A 25387-nucleotide genomic window follows, 5' to 3' on the forward strand; every position below is an offset into this window, starting at 1 on the left:
TTTGAATTCTCCTTGTTGCCCTCAAAGAGAAATGTGCAGGTAAAAGCCATTGTTTGCAGGAGTGTATTGATTAAAATTCCTCTTTTCAATAGCTTTTGTTATTTTTATTAAAAACAACAAGTGAATTTATTGCTGCAAAAATAAAATTGCACATTGTCACTGCACTAGTTTGCAACTATGTGTGTGATATATTACATTCAACAAAATGTTTCCTGCATGGAGTAAAAATCCTTCCTAAGCTTTTCCCAGTACACTCTTGATAAGCTGTAAAATCTTCACCTTATTTTGACTATCCCAGTGAGTCAGAGTGAAGGCTTTGTTACAGGCAAAGCTATCAAATCGAACAGCTGGAAGGAAGCAGGGTAAAACAGCCCAGTCCCGGGGACTGGCAGGCCCAGGTCCATGTCACCTGTCTGGTGAACGACTTGTCTGGGTGACCTTGGGCAAGACATGACCATTCTGAGTCTAAATTTTCTTATCTGGAAAAATAAAAAGGAGAGAGAGGAGAGATTTCCTTAGAAAACTACTCAGTTCCTTCCAACTCTATAATAACTCTATAACTTTAGGATTTTATTGCTGGTAAGTGTAACAAAAGCCACAAGATATACCAGTTAGAAGATCCACCCCTGCTCACTTGGGATTGTCCCAGGGTTCCCTCCCCTTGTAACTCCCTGAGCATGTGATTTGGAGCAGACTGTCACCTTGCTGCGGAACTGAATAGTTTTCTCATCTCTTGTAAGAAGGAGGCGCAGTTGCTTATCTTTATGTGACCTTCTAACTAACTCAGAACCACTGATTTTAGATGCAGATCAGGTTACTAACTTGTGCAGCATAACTTCCCTTTTTATAAAGGGGAAGTGGATTGTTTTCTTCCTAGATACAGTAAATATGTTTACCTCTTCTATTAAATCTACTGATAATTTTAATAGAAACCATACAAAAATATCTAAAGAGTTTGTGGCTGCTTATTTTTTTTCCATAACTGTTTCTGAAACTAATTTTCAACAGCTGAACAAATATCTTTTATGCTGCACCCTCAAATAAAACTACCCTTCCTCTGGACAGCATTATGGACTAAAGAAATATTTTACAATATGAACATGTTAATCCTGAATCATCGCTCCCTCTAGTGGACCTTTTATGTATGGCATACAAATACAAAATCCACTTGAAAATATTGTCATTTGGGATTCTGAACAAAGTGAGGAAGCAGAGTCACTTAAGGGCAGTTTTTAAACATATAGAATTTAAGCCCCACTAAGATGCTGCAAAGCCCCACCACTGAGCTAGGGAAGGCTCTGAAATCTGCCCGTGTACCAAGTACCCAGGTGGCTACTTTGTAGCCTACAAACCGACCATTGAAAACCAGTGAATTCTAACCTGAGCATTAATACTTTCAATTTTGTAAGTCCACTTTCAACTTAAAAAAAAGGTTTATAGTCATTTCCAAACTTTGAGAATCTAGATAAATAGCAATTAATTTTTGGCAGAAGAAATTTGATAATTTATACAAAGCATTACACAAATTATAGAACCTATTTTGAAAGAAAACCGATAAACTATATTTAGCAATGCCTAACATATGGCAGGCACTCAGTAAATGTTGACTGAATATTTAAACTTCAACTTTTTGTGTGTGTATAATGACTGTAAGATTATTATTTATCTGCAAAGATTGCTATAAAAATTAAGGATAATCATGTAAAATTTGTAGCATGGTGCCTAGTATATGAGAATCTCAACAAACCTGAGCTGCTATTATTATCACTATTATTTTCTGATGTTTTAGAGGCTGTGTCAAAACTTAACTTTTTATTAATATTCTTTTTATCCCAAAGTACTTTTTAAAAAGCCTTTAAGTGTATAATTTGGCTTGTTGGATTTTGTTATTCGCTTCTTTTCTTTGAAACAGCTGTGTCGGGCTATAAGTCACATACCATACAGCTCACCCATTTGTACATTTCAGTGGTTTTTGTTACATTTAGAGAGTTGTGCAATTATCACCATAATCTAATTTCAGAATGTTGCTATCACCCCCCCAGTAAACTGCATATTTTCAAATTAGGTTTCAGACTCCAGTGGGTCCATGAGGGTGACGGTGGTGGCGGAGGAGAACCCCTTCTCAAGGGCCATGCTGCTATCTGGAGAATGCTTCATTCTGGACCACGGTGCTGCAAAACAAATTTTTGTCTGGAAAGGTAAAAGAGGCCATTGGCTTGGTTGCTGTACTCTAGAGCTGTACGTATTTCTTCTGCAAGGAAAAAAATCTTTTCTGATTAAAAATGTAAAAAACTACCTTTCTGAGACTTGATCTGTAAATACATAAATGCAGACATCAAAGCTGCATTTCTTCCTACTAGCATCATTAGTCAGGGATGACGGAGCTGAAAAAAGCATTTGGACAATACAAAAAAAATCTTTTGCGGCGGGGGGGGGGCTGGGATGGGAGAAATAGACAAAAAAAATATACTTGAAAAATAATTAAATAAAAATTAAAAATCTTTTTAGGTGTAGTGTTCATGACTGCATTTTAAATATATTTACTGTACTAGAAATTTCTGCCATTTTCTGTGTTGTATTTAAATTAAATAATTATGTTTCTCTTTGTATGCATTTTTCACCTGATCCTATAATATCTTCCCTTGCTAAAATTCTGCCTCTCTTTAATTCATCTTGTAATTTAGGTAAAAATGCTAATCCCCAGGAGAGAAAGGCTGCAATGAAGACAGCGGAACAATTCCTACAGCAAATGCACTATCCCGTCAACACCCAAGTATGTGTGGAAATGAACTGGCTAGAAAAAGATTTCAAACATGGGAGCTCATGACATTGCCACCAAACTTATACAAGCATTTGCTTTAAAGTAACGTATAGGTGTGAAGTCATTCTTCACTTGAGTGTGGGCAATGTCATGTCATATGTCCCTAGAGATCTATCTATACAGAGCATCCATTTTCAATCGGTGTGCTGAATTTTTAAAACATGCAATATTTGACTATTTAGTCAGTGGTACTGACCTCTTTTCCTGTAGATTGTCAGATAAAAACTCAACAACAGCCAACCCAACAATAGCAGTCTGGTGCGAATGAATCAAAATTATACCTATTTTTTGTCAGATCAACAAAAAATATATTTTTGATGTGCCACAGAATTTTAGTAATTAGTTTACATGTGCCATGAAAAGGGTTAAAAGTCGCTGGTATTGAGGGTGGAATTTTTCAGAAATTGGAGAAGAGACTTGTGGGGCTGTGTAATGAAAATAAGAGTTTATCTCTTAATATTTCCTCCATAGTCTTCAAGGCAAAACAACCACAGCTGAATTAACTGGGAGCTCTTATCAGTTACTGCTTTGAAGAATCCATGTGACATGGACTAATATCCGGATTCTATTTGGCTTCATCATGATCAACTTAGACACTAGCCCCTTACTCTTCTGCATCTCTCAGCCTCACCTTTTCTCTTCATGTGCGAGTCCTGGCACAAGTAACAGCATGGGATCATGTCTTCCGGGGCCAGACCTCTCATGGACCTAATGTAGAACAACCAGCCCAGTTGTAAGAAAGAGCAGGGTCGGGTGGTTTCCTGTCCTCTTGCAGTCATTTAAGAATCCCAGCTACTATGTTTCCATCTGTCACCACAGCAACCAGGAGAATCTTTTCCTTTCCTTCATGACTAGGTGAAAGCTTTCTCTCAGTCTCTTAGTTTTCAGTTTCTAATTATTAAATTTCTTTTTAAATTTCAGATTCAAGTCCTACCGGAAGGAGGTGAAACGCCAGTCTTCAAACAGTTCTTCAGGGACTGGAGAGATAAAGACCAGAGTGACGGCTTCGGGAAAGTGTATGTCACAGAGAAAGTGGCGCAAATACAACAAATTCCCTTTGATGCCTCAAAATTGCATGATTCTCCCCAGATGGCAGCCCAGCACAATATGGTGGACGATGGTTCTGGCAAAGTGCAGGTATTTGCCTTTTGATCTATTGATTGTTTGTTGGTTTAAATCAAGCCCACTGATGCCAGTATATGTGGAAAAACAGCTTCAGGAAAATACAAACTTGGCAAAATGTGAATTTAACTTATTAAAAAAGATGGTCCAAGGCTGTAGGCTAAATCCTGGAATTTAAAGCTAGAATGGGTGTTGCCTGGTCTGCAGTTGTAACTTACAAAGCGTACGTGGCGGTTCTAAGAAGTGAGGTGATTTGTGCGAGTTCCCTCATCACCACCCTCCAGGCCCGGGACGCTGCTCCTTGTTTCTAGGATGGGAACGGCTCCTGCTCTCAGAACAGGGGTGTCCAGTGACGGTGTGTGTCCCAGTCCGCCAGCTACCACGGGTTTGTCCTTCCCTCGCACCTTACAGGCATTCACAGAAGCAAACTGGGCAGAAATCACAGATATTTTTAGAGTGTTCAAATTGAGTTCATTGATAATTCCTTGAATTTTTTTTGACAAAAATGCTACTGAAAAAACACCCTAATAATTTTCCCTAACTCGAATCTCCTCACACTCAATCCACTATTGAGTCATCTAACTGCATGAGAACGGGTGACATCACTTCTAACTATTCTAATGGTTCCTCGCAGTGTCCCTGGGGACAGCCACCCCCGCTGAGCCTGCAAGGCCTTCCTGGGTTTAACCCTTGCTGTGCTCCCCAGCCCACCCTTCCATGGCCAGGATGGCTCTTCCCCACCTCTCCCCCTCCCCCACCTCCTGCCATCCAGGTAACATTCCCGATCCTCCTTTGTGATTCAGTTAAGTCCTATCTCTTCCGAAAAGCTTTCCCTCCTCACTGAAATGGTCTTTGTGCTCAAACCGTAAGTAATATTCTTCACAAAAACTTGTAAGTGCCATGGAATTGCTCATTTACTTACCAATTCCTCCTCCTACACCTCGTTACCTTCTTGGTGGCATGAATAGAACATTTTATCTCTATATTCCCAGGGCTAGCCATAATGTTTGGACCAGAATATAGAGTAAAGAGATTTAGGAAGTTGTTCTTCCTCCTTTCAGTGGCATGAAGTGGGACTCCAGGCTGCACAGGGGCGGGAACGGCAGAGGGAGAGATGCCCCCTGTGGCCGTTGTCGGGGGGGGGCAACAGCCTCAGGGTTTGAGTCTGTCTCCTGCTCAGACATCCTTTTCTGGAACTCGGCTCAGCCCGAGGTCCTGGAGGCAGATTTGGTTCCCCAGTACCAGCCGCGTCCTGGTGCATCCCCATGTCAGGTGACAGCATCTCTGAGAAGGCCTCCAGTGCTACCCAGGGCTACTGGGACCCAGGGCGAGCTCTAGGTTTTGGGTTTAGCCAGGCCTTGTCGCCATTACTCCTCTGCTCACCCGGGTGACGTGGGAAGACTTCTCTCCAAAAGCACTGTACCTGTCCTCTCCACCTGCACAACTCCCGATTCCCACCCTGCCCTCCCCAGGACCCGGGGGGAGGGGGGGTGCGTGCGCATGCACAAACAGTGCCTGGGGGGGTCTCTCACTCAGGTGTTAACTTTCCCTTTTCACTTGCCATTCTCTAACTTGGAGCATCTTAAGTCTACCACAGGATGAGGAATTAGAAAAAAAATGTTTCTGCAAACAAGACAAGTAAAAACTTATAGACATAGTCGAAACCTGTATAATTATGTTATCTCAATAAATTTAATTTAAAAAACAACAAACAAACAAACCCGGACCTGCCTGCTTCTGTCACAATCTGTCACTCTTGCCTGAGAAAATAATAGCCTCATGCCTTCAAGTGCAGGAAAAAGGAAATTTTTTAAAATGTTCTCCCAACTGATGAAATATTTTATGTAAATGAAGAGATATGTTTCTGAGCTGAGTATAGTCCACTAAAATGTCATGCTATTTTCATTAATCGACCAAAAACAGGTATTTATTAGCCATCTTATTCAGAATGGCACAAAGTACTCTGAAAGATGCAGAAGAAGTACAAAGCACTTAAAGTCAATACACAACTTCCACATTAATAACATTTCTTCTCATTGCTTGAATTCTAACCTCATTAGAAAAGTAATTTAAAAGTTACTTAATAGTAGATCTAGACCAAATTTTTGAGAAGTATCATGAGATCAAGGCGTTTTTAATTTTGGTGTGTGCGTTCTCCACCCCTTCCAGGTTTGGCGCGTGGAGAGCAATGGTAGGATCGAAGTCGACCGATGCTCCTATGGCGAATTCTATGGCGGTGACTGCTACATTATACTTTACACTTACCCCAGAGGACAGATTATCTACACATGGTGAGTTTCCCTCTTTCATAAAACCTCAGTGTCATGGAGGCCTGACTTTGCTCCAAAGTGAAATTTTATTAAGTTCTGTGCAATATGGGATAGAATTGTCCTGTAGTAAGTATCCTGATGAGGCCTGTATTGCTTGTGGTTATTTCTTTTGATGTGATTTTGACTGTATTTTGTAGCTACTGTTCCCAAGCAGAAATTAGATACAAATCATTCTCTAGTCTAGGAAAAAGGTTTTGACATCCAAAGGGTAGTGGGCACATACCTGGGTATCTCATCTCCTATGTACATTAACACTCCAACTGGCCAGCCCTGGGAACCATGCCCTCTTATTGTTAAAATTCAAAGGCCCATCCTGATTGGAACCACAAAGTTGCGATGATGCAAGCCCTGTAAAGGCCAGGTATGATTAATGATTCTGTTTCCTACTCCGCCGAGACCTCACATCAAGGCATCCTTCCTTTGTTCCCAGGAAATGCATATAATAGAGAAATATGCCATTGCACCCACATCTTATATGGTTTTGCATAAGGATTTGAGATAGTTGAAGGTTAAGTTTACTAAGAGTCAGTGACAAAGCCCTGCTCCCCGGGGAAATTCCAACCAAGAGAATGAAGTCCACGCACCCTGCTGGGCTATTCAGAAAGGGTTAGGGCTTCTGCGTGAATCATGTGATGTGGGATTCCCCGACATTTTATTAAATCAAATCAGATAAAATGGAATGTTGCTGAGAAGACTGGAAAACAGAAAAGAATTCTCGAAGAAGTTCTTAGGGGTGAGAGTTGTAGGTGCAGAGACCAGGGCAGAGCAGCACCTGCCTTTGCCCCCATGGTGATGGCAGCCTGCGGTGGCTTTATCAAAAGGACATGGACTCAGGTCTCTGCTGATATGCTGACATTTCTCTTTGGTGACTGTCCCATGAGATGACAGTCATATCTGTCCCCATGGTCTAACCTTACTACTTACCCCGTACCACTGACGATGAACAGTACCTGAGTGCATCCAAGTTCAGAAGTGCAACCAAGTTCATCCAATAATTATCTCTGTCCTGTGGGCTCTTGTTACTTGAGTGTGGCCTAGGCACCAGAGACGTCAGTGAGACCTGGGAGCTGGTTAGAAATATGGGAGCTCGGGCCCCACCTTTGACCCCCGACCCCAGAACCTGCATTTTAACAAGATCCCCAGGCACTTTCCATGCACTTTAATAATTGACAGGCAGGGCCTTAGGCAGTGGTTCCAAATGCTAGCTGCACATTATCACCTGGGCATTTTTCACATATTCGAATGCCTGGGCCCCACCCGATACCAAATAGCTCTGACTCTCAGTGTGGCAGGACTGCTGAGATTCTAATGCACATACCCCACGGCTTTCACGGGAACCACTGTGCCCGGGGACAGTCCCAACCCTGCAGTCACATCATATCCTGTCAAAGACGAACGTGTTTGGCCTTGTGTACAAGAGGCCATCTTCGTAACCATTTTTTGAAGCAACATGTTTGTGCCAGCAAAGTGCTAGACGTTTTCAAATATTGTCTCTCTTGCTCATCACAAATTTATTTGCAGAAGAAAAAAAAGGAAGGGGAAGAATCAGGCAAATTAAGCAACTGAACGCAAAGGCACCACGGTAATTGTAGCTTGTGACGCAACATTTCACACCTCAGTCTGTAGGTCTCTCCTGACCTGAGGCCGAGTGCAGCTATACCCTGTAGGTGTGTCCTTGTTTTGCAATTCCCTTCTCTGAAATTTTAATTCAGCAAAGTGTTTGCGCAAAGCACGGTGATCAATTAATTGTTCCTAGTCAACTTTTCTCTTGCATTCTGTTCTTGGTCTCCCTCTCGATTCTCTTCCATATGTGAAAAACATAACCTTGGCACTCAGATCTGACAGGAAAGTCTCAACAAGGAATTCAAGAGGAAGTTTTGAGGAGTTAACGATTCAAAATCCACATAAATAACTATGTGGATACAACGAAAGCATAATATAACAGGTTATAAGTTTTAAATGCAGAAGCTACTCCTTAAACCATTTGAAAGTACTTACAGAGCACTTTCCACATTCCAAGCACTGCACTACACACTAAAGGTGCAATAGTAAAAACAAAACAAAAACAATACCCCATGACCACAAGAACCTATACTTTAAAGAGAGGCACATGACTAGCAAGCGTTTCAATGAAGTCTCAGTGATTTCAAGAGAAGACCGAGGTGAGTGATCTTTGGAGAATTATAATCACCCCAGCCCACTGCTAGGCTGGTAGTGACGAGCTCCTGGAAGAAGGGAGAGCTACATGGGAGCAGAGGTCGGAGCTAGCCAGCAAGCAAATGGGGATGTTGTTCCAAGCAATGTCGGGAAGTGCGCGCTCCTCTCCTAGTGATGATGTATGGCAGGAGCGAAGTGACTGAGAAAAGATTAAACCACAGAAATTAGAAGGAGCCAAATTGTGAATGGCCTTGGAACCAGGTTATAGAGCATGAACTTTAGTTTTCAGGCTATTGGGAGCCACTCAAAGAATTTGCATGGGACATGATTGGTTTTTGTCTTAGAGAAATTGTTCTGCTTGAAATCTAAAGAATAGACTGGTGGGAGAAGGTGGTGGCAGGGAGGTGACTGAGAATTTGTTGGCATGACCAGCTGAAGGATAATGTGTCCAGAATTTGGCACCAGGATAGGGAGGGAAAGGATGAGATAGTTTACAAGGTATAGAGGAGCTGGCATGTGAAAGACTGGCCACAGGGGGCAGGGGAGATGACCAAGTCAATGACGGCCCCTGGAGTTTTGGTCTGTTCACAAGTGGACAGTGTTTTATTCACTGAGATATGGAATTTAGGAGGACAAGTTGGCCATGTCTCCCTTGTAAAAAATCAAGGAGAAAAGAAAGATAATAAGAATATAACACATTGTTAATAGTTACTCGCTTTGGGATAGGACTAGCTAGTGACGAGAAGGGAAGTAATTTAACTTTTTTTTTAGTCCAGGTGTTCAACATTTCTGTGGTGAGAACATACGCCTTTTTGGGATATCAGGAGTATGAGTTAGCTATTTGAGTCCCTCTGTGAGTCTTTACCAGTCAATGTCATGGTCTTCAATATGTATCTTTGTGAATGTTGTTTGATTTGCAGAGCTTCCAAAGCTCCCACCGAGGTAGTAAAGAGGCATTTAGAAAATAAGCAAATCTCACGAAGACTGCCTTTCAAATCAAACAACTTCCCAGTGTACCTGATAATTCTGATGCAGGGATGCAAATAGGTTAAGTCCAGGAGGCAGAGTTAAAGATGAACGATTAGAATTCAGTCCACTACTGAATGCACAATTTTGTCTTCGTATTTGTGAAACCACTTATATTAAAAAATGATAGAAGACAAATACTTTCTGCAATGGGCTGTTCTCCAAAACGTCGCATAATTGAAATTGAACAAGCATTGAACGATGGCAATGATGAAGTTCTTGAAGCAGTAAATTCCATTTTCATGAGGAGTTTACATTTAATGGGCAGTGAGCACCACACATTTATAAAGAAATCACGTCAAAGTAGATTGCCTTTTTTTCCTCCTCTAAGTGTGGGATTTCAAAATTAGAGGCAAAGAGACAGTAACAGGATCATTCATGGCTCAACATTAGCACTTGCAAAAAACGATGGCTTCTGCAGCCGTGTCATGTGAAATCATAGGAACTGAAGTCTCTGCTTGAAGTGCCTACATTAGAAGGTCTTGAAACTTTCTGATACAAGCTACCGTGTTTCCCTTTGGTCCCCCCAGGCAAGGAGCCAATGCCACGAGAGATGAGCTGACCACTTCTGCATTCCTGACTGTTCAGTTGGACAGATCCCTTGGAGGACAGGCTGTGCAGGTTGGAACACATCTACCCCCAAACTCATAGAAGTTTGAGTTTTGCTAGCCCGATGTCTACTTTAAGGGCCCCACTCAAGTTGCGATGGGAACTTGACCGTTTCTAGATGCTACCTTTTTTCCATTTTGGAATTCAAATACTCCTACTCCTGTGCCATAGCAATTCTCTCAGACTCTGGAAGGGAGAAAGCAAATACAACAAAATCCAAAATAGACTATTAATAGATTTAAGGGCCCAAAAGAATCTTTCCTTTAGAATCACGTCATATGTCAGTATCAGTCACCTGACCTGAAAACTATTCCGAGTTACTGCTTCCTTTGTGATGAGGTAGATCATTCCCCCACCCCCTGCCCTGCAAAGATGTCAATGTCCCATTCTTCTGGACCCGTGGATGTGTTGTTATAGGCCAAAGGGGAATTAAGAATGGAGATAGAATTAAGGTTGCAAAAGAGCATATCATAAAAAAATAAGATTCACCAGGATGACTGGGTGGATCCAGTGTAACCACAAGATCCTTCCAAGTAAAACAGGGAGACAGGTAGAGTTCAAAGGAGAGACTCAACCAGCAGTTGCTACGAAGGGCCCCCACCTGAGTAATGTAGGCAGCCTCTAAAAGCTGAAAAAGCCTAAGAAATGGATTCACTCCTAGAGCCCCCTAAAAGGAATGTAGCACTGCCACAGCTTGATTTTAGCCCAAAGACTCATTTAGGACTTTGACCTCCAGAACTATAGGACAAACTTATACTGATTTAAGTCACTAAAATCACAATAATTTGTTATTAAAGCAATAGGAATTAAATACATTAGTACAAAACAAACACAGATTAATAATTCTAATAGTTAAAACATGGAACAGTGTTTCACACCCTCCCAAATCATACAAGTTGGTAAGGTATTTTACACAGATGACCTGAAATAAACCCGATGAGAGCATAGATCCTTCTGGGTTCCAGAATTTTGGCTAACACGGAGTCTGGCAACCAAACTGAGCGGAGTGGGGGGTGGAGGAGGGGGAAAGAGGAAGAGCAAGAGGAGGAGAGGAGACACAGAACAAGAGGGAATGGGAATAGAAAGGGGAGGAGACAGAGGGAAGAGAAAGGGAGGAGAGGGAGGGAAACCGTGGAGGAGATGAGAGGCCCAGAGAGAAGGGGAAAGGACCAGATGGTGGGAGGGAGGGAGGGAGATTCATTATGTGGGTATTTCTGGAAATAAAAAATTTGTTGAGAATGACCTAGCTCAAATTCTGAATGACAATTCTATATAAATGAGTCAGTTTGGGAAAAACACAATTTCTTTCTGTCATCTATGTATCCATCTATCTATCTAGAGAAAAGTAGATAGAGAGGGGTAGAGAAAGAGAGGGAGAAATAAAGTGCTGACTAATGAGGAAAGTCTGAACATCATACAATGGGACTCTAATATCAGAGTCTTGGCCTTATTTAATTCCTCAAAGTGTAACTTAAGTACAGGCTTCAAGAAGACTTTGTTACTCCTCACTGTGCTCCAACCTGTCTGTCTACTTTTCCTAGTCCCAGGAGTAGCCCTGGCTCGTTCCTTGGCCTCACTGCTAGCTCTCCCCAGGGTTTCGCCCTCTCCCTCCAACCTCCCTCTCGCTCTCTTCCTGCCTTCCAGCTGGAGCAGCTCTCTGGCTGGCTTTGAGGAAGAGGTCTGCTCCCGTCTGCTGGGAAAAGTGTCCTCCAGACTGGGGTTCGGGCTGCAAGCAGGTGCTGGTTTGGCCAGCATGGTGACATTTCTGATACGGCAGCATTCAGCATTCCCTTCGCAGGAATGTGTCTAACTTCCTCATGTCTGATGTCAAGTGAATCCGGAATCTATATAGTATACAGATTTCTGGTTTGTTTACAAAACTTATAAATGTGTAATAGCTTCTTCAAAAGTAATGATTAAATGGGTAAGTCAGATACTTTAGTACATATAATCTAAGATGTGTAGGCAAAATTTGGTCTTCCAGCTAGTTTTCTTTCTGCCTTGGTACTTGTTAATAGTTCATAGATATACTAAAAAGCAAATTAGATCTATATTTAAAGGTGAGTATTAACTTTTGAAAAAAATTAAATTTGTTAATTGTTAATTAACAAATTAGTAAGATGATTGAATTTTTTAATATACTGAACCTTATTTCACTAAAGTATTATATTCATTTCTTGAATGAAATATTTCTAAGAACCGGCATCATCTGTGCCATTTAACTGATATTTTATATATTCCAGGTTATGCTAAAACTTGGAAGATATTTATTATGCCTTGTAGGTTTCACATTTCACAGTAATAAGTTGGAGATACCCAATGAATTTCCCTTGTTAGCCAGTTGAATCTTGACAATGAAGTGGTAATATTTAGTTTAATCACTAGGTGGCAGTAATTTATAAAAATGCATAAACAAGTCTTTTATTACTGTTTTAAACATTCTGTAGAGTATAGTAACATTACTGAAAATTTTTCAGCTTACCTTTTCTCTCTTATTCTCATTTCACAGTGGTCTTTTTTCTTTTAAGTCTAAGTGCTAAGCAACAAGTAACTCCTAGCTAACCTCATCCCGAGCTTTGGGGCTGACACTCAGAAGGCATTTTTATAATTTGCTACTCACTTGTTTGCATGTTTACTCACTGAGGGATAACTGTGAAGTTAATTATTGGCAATGCTCCCTCAGCTTCCCTACAAAAGTATATGCATCAGCATTCCCATTAATTTGGCTTCTAGAAAAAGGAACACTACAGTAGGTAAAAAACCATCCAATTTTAGCATAGGGCTGAATAATTGACAAAAATATGGGACCAACACAAAATCTGAACACTTTATGTTTTGAAAAAATGCATCAGGCCCTTATGTGTGTGGCTCAGTGGGTTGGGCATCGATCAGCAAACTGAAAGGTTGTTGGTTCGATTCCCCATCAGGACACAGGCCTGGGTTGTGGGCCAGGTCCCTGGTAGGGGGCTCATGAGAGGCAACCACACGTTGATGTTTCTGTGCCTCTCGTTCTTTCTCCCTTCCCGTCTCTCTAAAGATAAATCAATAAAATTCCTTTTAAATGTATCAATAGTTTATGCAAAAAATAGGAAATACACTTCTAATGCAATATCTGGTATTAATAGGTGAAATGAAATAACTTCCCTGTTCTTAAATTCCCTTATCCTGCAGTCTTTATAATGTTTTGTTTTACTTGATTTTGGAGTAGGAGAGAGGCATTGATTTGCTGTGTCACTTACTTGTGCATTCACTGGTTGATTATCACACATGCCCTGACCGGGGATCAAACCTGCAACCTTGGCATATTGGGAAGATGTTCTAACCAACTGAGCTACCCAGTCAGGACTATAATGTATTTTTTTCAAGAGCCTATAATAAGCAAATCTAGTATTAGCATTTGTAAAGTTAAGTTTAAAAATGGAAAGTGTAGTCTGTTTATTTTTGTCAGTTTCTGATGTTTGGATAGAAATCATTTATCTATCCCCAGATGGCATTAAATTATTTTTCACCTTAGTTGCAGGGACGTGAAAACAATTAGTATGCTTTGTGTTGTCATGTTTGTTAAAGGTGTTTAAATGCACTTCTCTTAACCTGAACAAGATCCAAAATATGTGAAAAACAAGCATATCCCTAAACATCTGTCAGGTGTTGGTACTCTTGAAAAAAAGAGTCGTTTTCATGAAAGATGGCATACATTAGCACTTTGGTTTTTTCTCTTTTGGAGGTATAGATGAGCTCCTTACTTTTTTTTTTCTTTCTGGAAGCAGAAAGTGGCCAGTAAGACGATGGCCCCCCTGAGAAAAAAACTGGTTGAGAGAACAGTGTCTGGGATAACAATTGATTCTGAAGTCAGTGACAAAACTGCGCTCGATTTTCCTTAATCTGCATCTTCTGTTCATCATTATTCGGCCTTCTCTTGATAGTGTGGTTTATTTTACTTTCAAAAAGAAAAATGGAAACACATTGGGAAATGCTGCCTCCCCTTCATTTTCTTTCTTCTCTCTCCCTCCTCCAGATTCGAGTCTCCCAGGGCAAAGAACCTGCTCACCTGCTGAGTCTGTTCAAAGACAAGCCACTCATTATTTACAAGGACGGAACATCAAAGAAAGGAGGTCAGGTACCTGCTGCCCCCACCCGCCTCTTTCAAGTTCGAAGAAACCTGGCATCTATCACCAGAATTGTGGAGGTAATGTCATGCATTCCATAAAAGGACCTGAGCCCTCAGCAAACAGTCTTTAAAAAGGTGGCAATTAAACTCCTTGCATGTTTATAGCAACCCCAGTGTTCGCAGTAAAAATACTAAAGGCAGGAGAATTGAGTACAAAGTTAACTGCAGATAGCAGGCCTCTCACATCTTTCAACCACATTCTACCAAAACAAATGAAATTGAAGGATAATGTAACGAATCAAGCTGTCAAAGGCATGAGGCAGCCTACGTGCTATCTTGGAAGGCCTGGGGGAAGATGGATGTGGGTGCTGATCCGATGACCACTCGGGGGAATTAGAGAGGGAAGCCCCTTGTCTGTCTACGTGTAATGAATGTGGGAAACAGGTGTACCGCATTCAGCCAGACCATCACTCCACCAGCCAAACACGCTGTCTGGCAGCAGCTGTGAAAGAAGTCATGCCCCATATCACAATGGGGCGAGGGCAGCAGGTGCAGGTTTTTAAATGGCTAGTGCTTTGACCTCTAGGATGATCCATCACCTTCTATGCTGGTCACCTCAGTCACTCTCGAAATTCAGGTCTCCCAAAGCAACCTAAAATTGCCCTTCACACCCTCTCCATCCTCAAACAGTGGCCCATCTGCCAACCTTTCTTCTGCACAAGCCATTCAGCTGAGCCCTTAAAACCGGGTAAAGTCATAGCATCTCCCCACCTGCAGCCTCACCTGTAAGCCATCCTCCCCCTTCATGCTCTACTGTTCTCTCAGGGTACAGATTCCTGTACAGCCCCCTCAAGCAGAAATTGTGTTTTCCCCCAATGTTCCTTGTGCTGCTGTCTACTGAGCAGCCAGTCCTTGCCCTTTTAGCCTTCGATGGCTTCAGCCAGGCCCCACTGACCCCATCACTCTGGCTTCGCTCATCCTCTCTTGACCTTGCCCCATTTTCTCTCACGCTCACATGGCTGGATACCAAGTCTGCTGTGGGCAATAACTACACACAGCTCCTCGGGCAGCTGTTTCAGACATCTGATTCCAGACAAGCATGGCCAACTTCACTTCAGAAGGCATTTTCTAGCAATTCTAAGTCTCAAACCTGGATCCTCAAACCCTTTGCGTGCACCACAGCCTGCAGGTCCCTCCCCCCCTCCTAAATCTCCAATGTCCCTGCTCTCTATGGGCCATGGAATCAGAGTTCACACAAGAATCACCTCTACCCCCTTCCAATTTCACTGACCTCTCTGCATCTGTATATTCTTCCCACCTGTCTTATGAAATAAATTTAAATAGTTAATAACTTTATATTTAATGCTATTTTATAGTAGGTATTTATATACATTCTAAATTATTTTAAAAATATCAATCTATTCTTACCCATACATTAAAAATAAATAACATTATTTGTATAAAGTATATATTGGTAAATAATTTAATGCATGTTTATGACATAAAGAAATAAAATATGACTTCTATTTAAGGCCAAATATCCCATGTCCACCTCACTGCCAGCTCCTGCCCAGGACCCCTGACCTTGAGCCTCCTAGGAGCTGCTCTGGATTTTTCTCTGTCCCACATTACCCCTCCTCCAGCTCGTGATTATTGCAGGCAATAAACTTCTCTCTCTTTAGTATTATTCATTTATTTTTCTGTCCTGAGCCACTTATTTTGTAATAAAAACATGCCTTTAAGAGACTCCCATCCTTCGTTTAAAAACCATCTCTTGACCCTGACTCTCTCAGTGACGTCCTTCCTCTGCCCTCCTTCCAACCACAAATCCTCGAGAAGGTTGTCTGCACTTACTTGCCGTCTCTGCCTCCCAAAGACCTTTCTAAAGCCACTCCCCTCAGACACGCATTCCCGCCATTCCACCTGCCTTCTCTGATCTCACTTGTCTGACCCCCCACTGGCATTTTGACAGTCTCCCTTCCCCGTGTTCTTGAAACACAGTTTTATTGTTGTTGTTTATTTGCTTATTTTTTTTACCCCTGGCCTTCTGAAATACCACAGTTACAGGATTTCTTCTAAAGTTCAAGGCCACTCTTCTAAGGGCAGTTTTGCTGGACTCACCTCCTCTGCTGGTCCTCTAAGCATTGAGTGCTCCAAGGCTCTCCTTACTCAGTTACATAGTTTAAATGCCATCCGTGCATATTCATCTCAACCAGAGTATTCTGTGCATAGGCTCTCATGTTCAATTTGACTCTTTATTTTTTAATCCATCAAATTAAAAGACAGTTCAGCTCTCATCTACGGGCACCCTCAGTTCTATGATGGAAGAGTCCATGAGAATCCCCGCTTCCTTGCTTCCTCCCCGTGGACACTTGCTTACGAGACATGGCAGCCTGCTTGTGATAGAGCTGCTTTATTTCCTGGTGCCTCTCAAACTGACCTGCACATCCTTAGGCTTTCTGAAATGCACTCATGAAAATCAGTGTTGATAGGGCTTTCTGTTTTCATCTCTGGGGAGGCTATACTTTGGAACTACTTCCCTGACCCCACACCAACCTGAGCATGGGCCTCTTGTCACCCCTATGCCCATCAACCAAGCTCTTTCCTCTGTGCCAATGAGACATTTAGATGAGTCCCTGGATGTTGCCAACCCCTCTTCAATGTTTCCAATGGCCATCCGATCTTCCTCCTATACTGCTCTCTTTGGGGACAGGGGCCCGATGATGTGGTGGAATCCAACTCTACATGCAGCTGATGCTTTCATCTGGCACCTCTGTGTGGCTGGCCCAGCAGCATCGTTTGGCAGCGCTGATAACCAGCTCCTTGAAACACTTTCTTCGCTTGGCCTCAAGAATAACACATTTCTGCTTTCTTCCTCCCTCATGCTGCTTCATCTCAGTCTTGCTTACTCATGCTTCATCTCCCGATTGTCACTCCTGACACTGAGTCCTACAGTCATGCACAAAATGTTACACATGCCGTCACAGTGACGCAATCACATAGCCAGACAGAGGTTCTCACACTGACGCAGAGTCACGAGATCACAAGGTCCTAGGCACAAAGACACAAGCCCATCCTAGGCCCTCAGGCTCACTGCCAAGCCTGAGCCTCTGAACATGCCTGACCCTGGCCAGAGGTTCCATCTTTAGCCTCACTCTCCAGCCAGATCCAGGCCCTCGGGCACCCACATGGGGCGGCACTGTGTTCACCTGCCTGGTCCTAGACGGTGTCCCTGGCTTCTTGGTTGAAAGGAAGGGGTATGTCGGTGCTGTTTTTAATCCACTATAAACAGTCTTTTATCATTTGAGCATTGATTTATCAGAGCCTGGAGCACTGTCAGTGAAACTGTATTATTGTTTCTTTGCTTACATTAGACTCCAGTCCCAGTTTTGTGATTTGTAGGTGCCCCTTTGGTTATCTGGTAAACCTTCTCTCTTATTTAGCAGGGGAAAAAACGAGTATCTTTGCTTCATGTATGTCCTTTGTCAGTATTATTCTTTTTTTGATAATAGCCCATCCTAGTTTTTACGACTTCTCTAAATATTATCTTTGCTACTTATCACTTCGGTCTGGTTTATTCTTTGAATCTTGCGCTCCTGTCTGTGGTTGGTGGGGAGTGAAACTGACGCAGGCCCAAGTGCTCCTGCTCCAGTGTCCTTAACGCCAGGGGGCGCCCACGTGCTGCTCCGGATTAGCTCCCTGGGAGCAGGGCAGGAGGCCATGGGCAAGGTGTCGCTGTCACAGTTTCTCTAATGTGTTTATTAAAGGGGCAGGATGAGTTTGGATCATTGTTATTTTTCTTCATACTGCAGGTAGATGTTGAGGCAGATTCGTTGAATTCCAATGACGTTTTTGTCCTGAAACTACCACACAATGATGGCTACACCTGGATAGGAAAAGGTGCGAGCCTAGAGGAGGAGAAGGGAGCAGAGCACGTGGCCAGGGTGCTCAAGTGCAAAACCACAAGGATTCAGGAAGGAAAGGAACCAGGTGTGTACTGTGGGGCGTGGATCACTAACCAGAACTTACCTTTGGTGTGATTGCTCATCGTGTAATTTATTTTGTCCATAAATAGTCACTTTGTAAAGGTTATGACGGGTGGGGGTTAGAATTCATTAGCTGCCAAAGTGGGTGATGGTACTTTCTGTATTTAAATAATTTAACATTAAAGTCAAGGTAAGATAGTATTTGTTAATAATATCTGAAAATGCATCAGGTAACGCAGTGTGTCTCCCACAGAGGAGTTTTGGAATTCCCTTGGAGGGAAAACCCACTACCAGACCTCTCCACTGCTAGAGACCCAAGCTGAAGACCACCCACCGCGGCTGTACGCCTGCTCCAACAAAAGCGGAAGATTCGTGGTAAGGGCCTGGCGAGACTTGTGTTGGCATTGGCCTGCCACGTTCCAGCCGTGTTATGCTCCTATTCTCGGCATGTGTGTGGTTGGATTTGCTAATTGAATAACTTGACATTTTCTGTGGCAGCAAGAGTGGTTTCTGATCAAATGACGTGAATGTTATCCTTCAACTTCCAAGGGGGAATAAAAAGTTTCCCCATCCTGACTGAATAAAATATGTTACAGAAATACTATAATCCTTGGCCAAAATCACCAAAAGCTACACATGCACCTGCAAATTAAATGGAATTGGGAGGAATGTTTTATTTTAGAGTCATTCTCAGGCTTTGAATTCCAGGTATTTGGAAGTAAAAGTATCTGTGTCCAAGAGTGATGTTACCCTGGGCTCTGGAATATGTTGGGCTGCAGCCCATCATCTCAGGTTAACCAGAAAATTTCTCTCTCTGTTTGCCAGGCGAGGCTCTTGTATTAACTTTTTGTTTAAAGAACAAATTCTTTTACTATGTAAAACTTGATCTAAAGATTTCGTCACCACTTCCTGGTGAATACATGCTTTATTTCTCAACACACACACACACACACACTTGAAAATTTCTTAAGTATTTTCCCAGGTACATGCTTGCTAGAAATAAAATGCTTTGAAGTAGAAACTGCTCAGGTACAAACCATACTTGATATTTATAAGTGATTTGACCTAAAAATTAAAGATTTAAATAGTGAATTGTGATAAATATTTAATTGTTGGCCACCGCAATTGCTCGCCTACTTTTCAAGACACCACTGTATTTTATAAACTTGTCATCAGAATAATTTGTTATTTTACTCTTTTGATTGTTATTCCATGTTGCATCCAAACAACTTCTTTTTTAGCATATGTTCATGTAATTTCTTATTAGTATTATTTGCTAATATTGCTGTAAAAGTGCAGCTTTTAGAGCCAATCTGCCTGTGTGATATAACTTACTTGCTGATATATTATTTACTAGCTTGTGTGACTGTAAGCTGGTTACTTGCCGTCTCGGTGCTGTAGTTTTCTCATCTGTTAAATGGAGCTAATGCTAGAATCTTCTTCATAGGGTAGTTTTGAATGTTAAATTAGTTGCTGTTTATAAAGGATTAGAACAGTGCATGGCACAGAGTAAGTAATATCTAAGGTTTTTGCTTTTTAAAATGTTTATATGATGAGTAAATATTCTGTAAAAAGATAATGTAAACAAATTTGTTGCCCTCTGTAAATGGGTAGCTTTTCATGTGTGTGTTTGCTGTTAACGATCTCAGTACCCCACCCATACAGCAGATGTATGTATTGTCATACTCAGAGAGCGGCAGATTGCCTAGGACCTGGTTTATGGGGACCGGGCACAGCTGGGAGGTTCTCCTGTGGCTGCAGGCTGGGTTCATGCCTGCCTTTCCCATGGCAGACCCCAAGGGCACAGGAGAGTCCCTGCTGAGTCACATTGGCTTACATGACATGGCCAAGGCCACAGTCAACTCTACCAACTCAACTACACTGCAAAGTCACATGGCAAAGGGAAGGAGTGAAGAACTGGGATCTGTAATCCAATCTACCACACCTTCCTAAGGATCAGGAAGGGTTTATCCAGAATTCTTTTAAAATATTGAACTTTAATACATACTCACTAGTACTGGGTGTGTTAAACTGACCTTCTCTGCCTTACCCTTTAATGTTAACTACAGAGAACACAATTCAACCCACTTAAAATAAAAATAATAAAACTCTGCATATGGGATATCATTATAATTTTATCTTACTAAAAATTGTTGATTTATAAAATGACCATATGTATTGATTTTAAGAAAAATAACCTTGACCCACAAAATGAAAGACAATTTAATACCCAGACCATAAACTCAAATGTGTTAACATAAGAAATGTCCAAACCTGTAGAGAATTTGTATGAGTGTATTTGAGCCAAAACTGGCAACATATGCCAGAAGCAGATCTCAAATGCTCCTGAAATAACAGTTTTGCTGAAATTAAGGAGGGAGCATAAGGAAGGTTACAGGGAAGCCGGAGGAAGCAAGACGGGGATTGCATTACAGGATAGGCAACAAGATTTTGTGCTCTCCTCCTCAATACCTTCTGCCAGGAGTATTGCTTCTGGCATTTCAAAGGTGTCTTAGCCTGGATGCACAAGAACACTGGCCAGGGCAGGCTGGAAACCTCTCACTGAAGAAGGTATAAGCCTGGGATGTGACTACCCACCATGACCTGCCCAGTTAGGGATGTAGGAGCAGATCACCCCATGTGGTTACTGTTCACAGAATAGATCCCTCCCTACTTTTCCCCCACACATGCCTGCAGAGACTTTAGGAAGGCATCATAAATCTGTGAAGCGACTTGTCTATATACTAGAAAAATTACTACTTGACCATTTGCTCATAAAGATTTTTATACCTTTCAGATTGAAGAGGTTCCAGGAGAGTTCACCCAGGATGATTTAGCAGAAGATGATGTCATGTTACTAGATGCCTGGGAACAGGTAACCTTGTATTTTGTTCATAACGAGAACGTGTACTTGCAGCTGGGAGCTGACAAAATCTGCTTTGAGAAGTGGCAAATCTAACAATAAATGGTTCTGTGGATTTAGGCCATAGTTAAAAAAGATATTTTGGCAAAACATAAGACTGATATAGGTAGCAAGTTAATGTCTTAATGTAAAAATAATTTCATGGTTACCATCTTTGGCTATATAAATTTAGGCAAAAAAACCTTTCTATTTTTCATTTATTTGTAAAATTCACTCCGTCTCCTAACTTGTTCATACATTTATATATTCATTTAACTAATAAATACATTAGTGAATAAAATAAATGGCTTTATCAGAGTACAATGCCATGGGGGAGACAAATATGCAAAATTTCTCTTGAAATTTGACAAGAGGTCATAGGAGACTCTTTTCCTAGGAAAGAAATAGAGTAGTTTTGAATTTGCAAAGTAAAGTATGTTGCCATTATGTTTATTTTGGAGAAAATTAATAGTGATTTAGCATGGCACATCTGACCATTGTTTTTTTAACCTCTATTTACTATTGTAAATTAACAGTCATAAAAGGGAAAATAAATATATTAGAAACTAAATTACATAGAATAATTACAATATATTTGCATATTTGAATTTGGACTAATCTTAGAGTCAACCAAAGCTATTGTTATTTGTAGGTATGCTGTTAGTTGTTAAGTCATTCAGTTCTATGACCTCCTAGTTCTTGTTAAATAGACTCACTGTGGTGACGATCACTTCACAGTAGCTAGGATAGCAAACTCTTGTCTTATACACCTGAAACTCAAATGATGTTATGTGCCAATTATACCTCATACATTTTATGTATATTATCTTGCTGTCATAGTTTGTTCAACACCCTGCAAGCCAATATTTCAGCCCTTTCAGTGTGAATTAGAACACAATCGACAGCAGTTTGACCAAAATGTCTCTGCCAACAAGTGACTTTAAAGTGATTTACATATAAGGTCATTCAGGAGATTTTTGCAGCATTAAAGTACCCAATCTACATATTTCAAAAGGAGAAGGCTACGTACAGAATATATATTGATAGCAGTTTAAGTAAAACCTCATTGTTTAAATATTAAAGGTTATAGCACTCTTACCAAATTGTTGGAGGATGTACTACAGGAGAACACTAAGCTTCAGTCAGAGGTTCATCACTCTCTGATTCGTGAGGGGCCTACAAACAAGCTGAGAGCGTACCCCACCACCCCATAAAATATAGAGATAATGATGGTCTTAAACACCCCAGGGGAGGGAGCAAAAAAAACCCCACAGTCAATAAGTTGTTTTTGAGAAAGTTTTTTTCATGAACTAGACAATGTTATATAAACATAGACTATCTGAATGTGAAACCTGAGGTGAAACTTGTCAGGATGTAAGTTTCAGTGTCTCCTAGTAAATGTAGACTTTGGGAAAGCGGTTGAACTTCTCCACGTGTCTGTGTCCCTATTGCTAACTCCTGGGTTTTTGTGAAGTTTAAATGAGCAACCTGTAGGGAGAACTTTGCACACGGCCCAACTCTGAGTCCATACTCCCCACACAGTATGTATCGTCACTGTCTCATTTTTCAGATTTTTATCTGGATTGGCAAAGATGCCAATGAAGTTGAGAAGACAGAATCTCTGAAGTCTGGTAAGCTAATTATCAATTATCCTGAAAAATTTTAATTCACTTACATTTTTTGTTACAGAAATAGTAAACCTCCATAACTGGTGTAATGTAGATTATTTTTTAATTCCTTTTGAATAGTGCTGTTTTTGGCACATTTTTTGTTATTGAAAACATAATAATTATGCCATAAATATAATTCCATAAAGTCTGGATTTTTTTCAGGCAATAATGAAATTCTCATGGTACCTTCTATAGTCAATGAGAGAAATCTATAAGTAAATGTTCCCATGAAAGAGTATTTGACTACTTTGGGGCAAGGAGGATTTAGTTTATTACCTAGATTGGAAACTTTTCATTTTTTGGCTGCTTAAAACTAATTAAATTTATGTCTTTGTACTTTCTAGCCAAAATGTACCTTGAGACAGACCCTTCTGGAAGAGATAGGAGAACGCCGATTATCATCGTAAAACAGGGCTATGAACCACCCACATTCACAGGCTGGTTTCTGGGCTGGGATTCCAGCAAGTACTAAACTGACTCTTGTAGGAAAAAACAAACACACACTGTTTGGAGGGTAAAAAGGGGGGTTTTGTTTGTGGGATTTTAGGAAATTAACCTCAGCTATCTGGGTATTTTTTTAAATGCCTAGTTTTGGTTTGCAATTCTTTTTTAAACTGGATTTTCTTATGTCAATATTTTAAAATAACCCAAACTACAATTTTGTTATGGACCATTATTAGGTCTGCTTGTAACTGATCTATATCTTTTTATATTACCTTTTATAGGTGAAAAGCTATGCCAAGCTAGGGGAGTTTGCCAGGAAATTTTATTATTCAAGAGCCACTAGCCAAACTTGTTCCTTAACATGCCAGAGAAGACAGCCATAATGTTTCAGAGGTTCTCCTCCTCTCTATGTTGTGCTCAAAAGAATAATATATTTGCACTAAAGTTTTGTTAAGGTGGCTTTAAAGCTTGCTTTCCTTCTTTAGCCAATGTGACTTTGATACCATTTGGTGTCATTTTCTAAGAGAAACTTAGAAGAGGCTAAGTTTGGTGTCATTTTCTAAGAGAAACTTCACCTTTTTTGCCTCTTTAAAAGCCATTAGTAGCATGGCTCTTTCATGACAAAATGATTTGTATTCTAATACACTTAGAGATACTAATATTTGGCAGTACATGTTTAACATCACCAAAAAATGTACAAAAAATTCACTAATGCTTTCATCATTAAAATATATCTTTTGGAAAAGGTTTTTTGTTGTGACATTTTGTTCAAATGGGATATGTGAGTTAATCAGATGATTAAAGTTTAAATCTTTTTATGCATAAATAAACTTAAATGTCAAAATCACACAACCTGCTCTGTCTGTTATGGCTTAATGGATTGAGTGCCAGCCTGCAAATCAAAGGGTTCCCAGTTCAATTTCCAGTCTAGGGCACATGCCTGGGTTGTGGGCCAAGTCCCCAGGAGAAGGCACATGAGGAGCAACCACACATTGATGTTTCTCTCCCTCTCTTTCTCCTCCCCTTCACCTCTCTAAAACTAAGTAAATAAAATCTTTAAAAAAATTTGACAACCTTTCCATGGTTACATACTTATGAAAGATATGTATTATATCATATAGTACATATGAAATCTGAGTCCTGTTAAAAGATAAACTGAGGTATATTAAAAGTTCTGAAAGTTCATTTGACCAAAAAATCAGTTGAAATTAGGCAACGCCAAACCAGTGGGAGTTTAAAGAGTGGCATTTATAGATAAAATGGGAAACCAAGGAAAGAAACAACTGATTGGCTATAGCCCATAGCCTAGTTGGTTGTTCATGATTGGTTGTCCTTAGGTTTTGATTTTTGTAACCTTGAGGCATTTATGAGCTTGGGTTTTGGTTTGCTAACACAGGCCTCCACAGCATCACAACACCTCCATCTAATGGTTAACGGCCCCAGAGAACAGGGGTTGGGGCAGAAGATGGAGCTCAACTTTGGCTGTAGAAACCAACTTTGGCTGTAGGTCAGGAGAGAGCTGAGTGAGGCAGGGAAGCTACCCTTCCATGGAATGGGGGAACCTGGGCTGGGAGTGATCTAGGGAATTCTCACCTCCCTCTAGGAAAATGCAGGGCCTATGTGTTTCAGACCAGGTCCTGGCATGGGGAAGTGGGCCCAGTTCCCCACACTTCCCAGTGGGGAAGTGTGGCCTAAATACAAATGGTCTTGTGGGGGTCTGGGGCTTGGGTGGGTGGTAAGGGCAGCAGTGAGAAGCTATACTTCTAAAGACTACTCATTCATTCAGTAAGTATTTATTAGGCATCTACTTGGTGATAGGTGCTATTTTAGGAACTTTGGATTTGATGTGAATGAAACAGACAAAATCCCAAGTGTCATAAACTTTATGTTCTGGAAAAAAGACTAACAAAAAAATTGCACGTATTGTAAAACATTGAAAGTTCTATGGAAGAAAAAAATACAGGGAATGGGAACAGAAACTGCTAGGTAAAGGAGGAGGCGAAGTGCAATATCAATAGGGTTGTTAGGAAAGGACTTGTTAGGCGGGTAATCAGATCATTGTCCCGGGGAGGGAGTGACCCTTGTGATCCCACCCAGGCGGAAGAAATATCAAGCACAAGGGCTTGGAAGTGGGAGTATGCCTGATGTACGGGGGCTGATGTCTAAAGGATCAGGAACATTCTTCAGGGCTCTCTCCTACTGTCCGCACCAT

The 25387-nt window shown here is 41.1% G+C and overlaps 1 protein-coding gene across 1 annotated transcript in view; it reads left to right on the forward strand.

The window, feature by feature from the left end:
• The window catches only part of SCIN (scinderin), a 74356-nt gene extending 50447 nt beyond the window's left edge, over positions 1 to 23909 (forward strand). Inside the window, exons 6-16 of the mRNA XM_037167360.2 lie at positions 2066 to 2198; positions 2685 to 2773; positions 3743 to 3958; positions 6113 to 6234; positions 9987 to 10077; positions 14081 to 14251; positions 17986 to 18163; positions 18413 to 18534; positions 20957 to 21034; positions 22632 to 22692; positions 23076 to 23909. Coding sequence (XP_037023255.2) covers positions 2066 to 2198; positions 2685 to 2773; positions 3743 to 3958; positions 6113 to 6234; positions 9987 to 10077; positions 14081 to 14251; positions 17986 to 18163; positions 18413 to 18534; positions 20957 to 21034; positions 22632 to 22692; positions 23076 to 23203 — 1389 coding nt within the window. The 3' untranslated portion in view covers positions 23204 to 23909. The remainder of the gene's footprint in view (positions 1 to 2065; positions 2199 to 2684; positions 2774 to 3742; positions 3959 to 6112; positions 6235 to 9986; positions 10078 to 14080; positions 14252 to 17985; positions 18164 to 18412; positions 18535 to 20956; positions 21035 to 22631; positions 22693 to 23075) is intronic.
• The last annotated feature ends 1478 nt before the right edge of the window (positions 23910 to 25387 follow it).

This window comes from Artibeus jamaicensis, unplaced genomic scaffold (genome assembly GCF_021234435.1).
Source record: "Artibeus jamaicensis isolate MK-2021 breed Jamaican fruit bat unplaced genomic scaffold, CSHL_Jam_final contig_923, whole genome shotgun sequence".
NCBI classification, from domain to species: domain Eukaryota; kingdom Metazoa; phylum Chordata; class Mammalia; order Chiroptera; family Phyllostomidae; genus Artibeus; species Artibeus jamaicensis.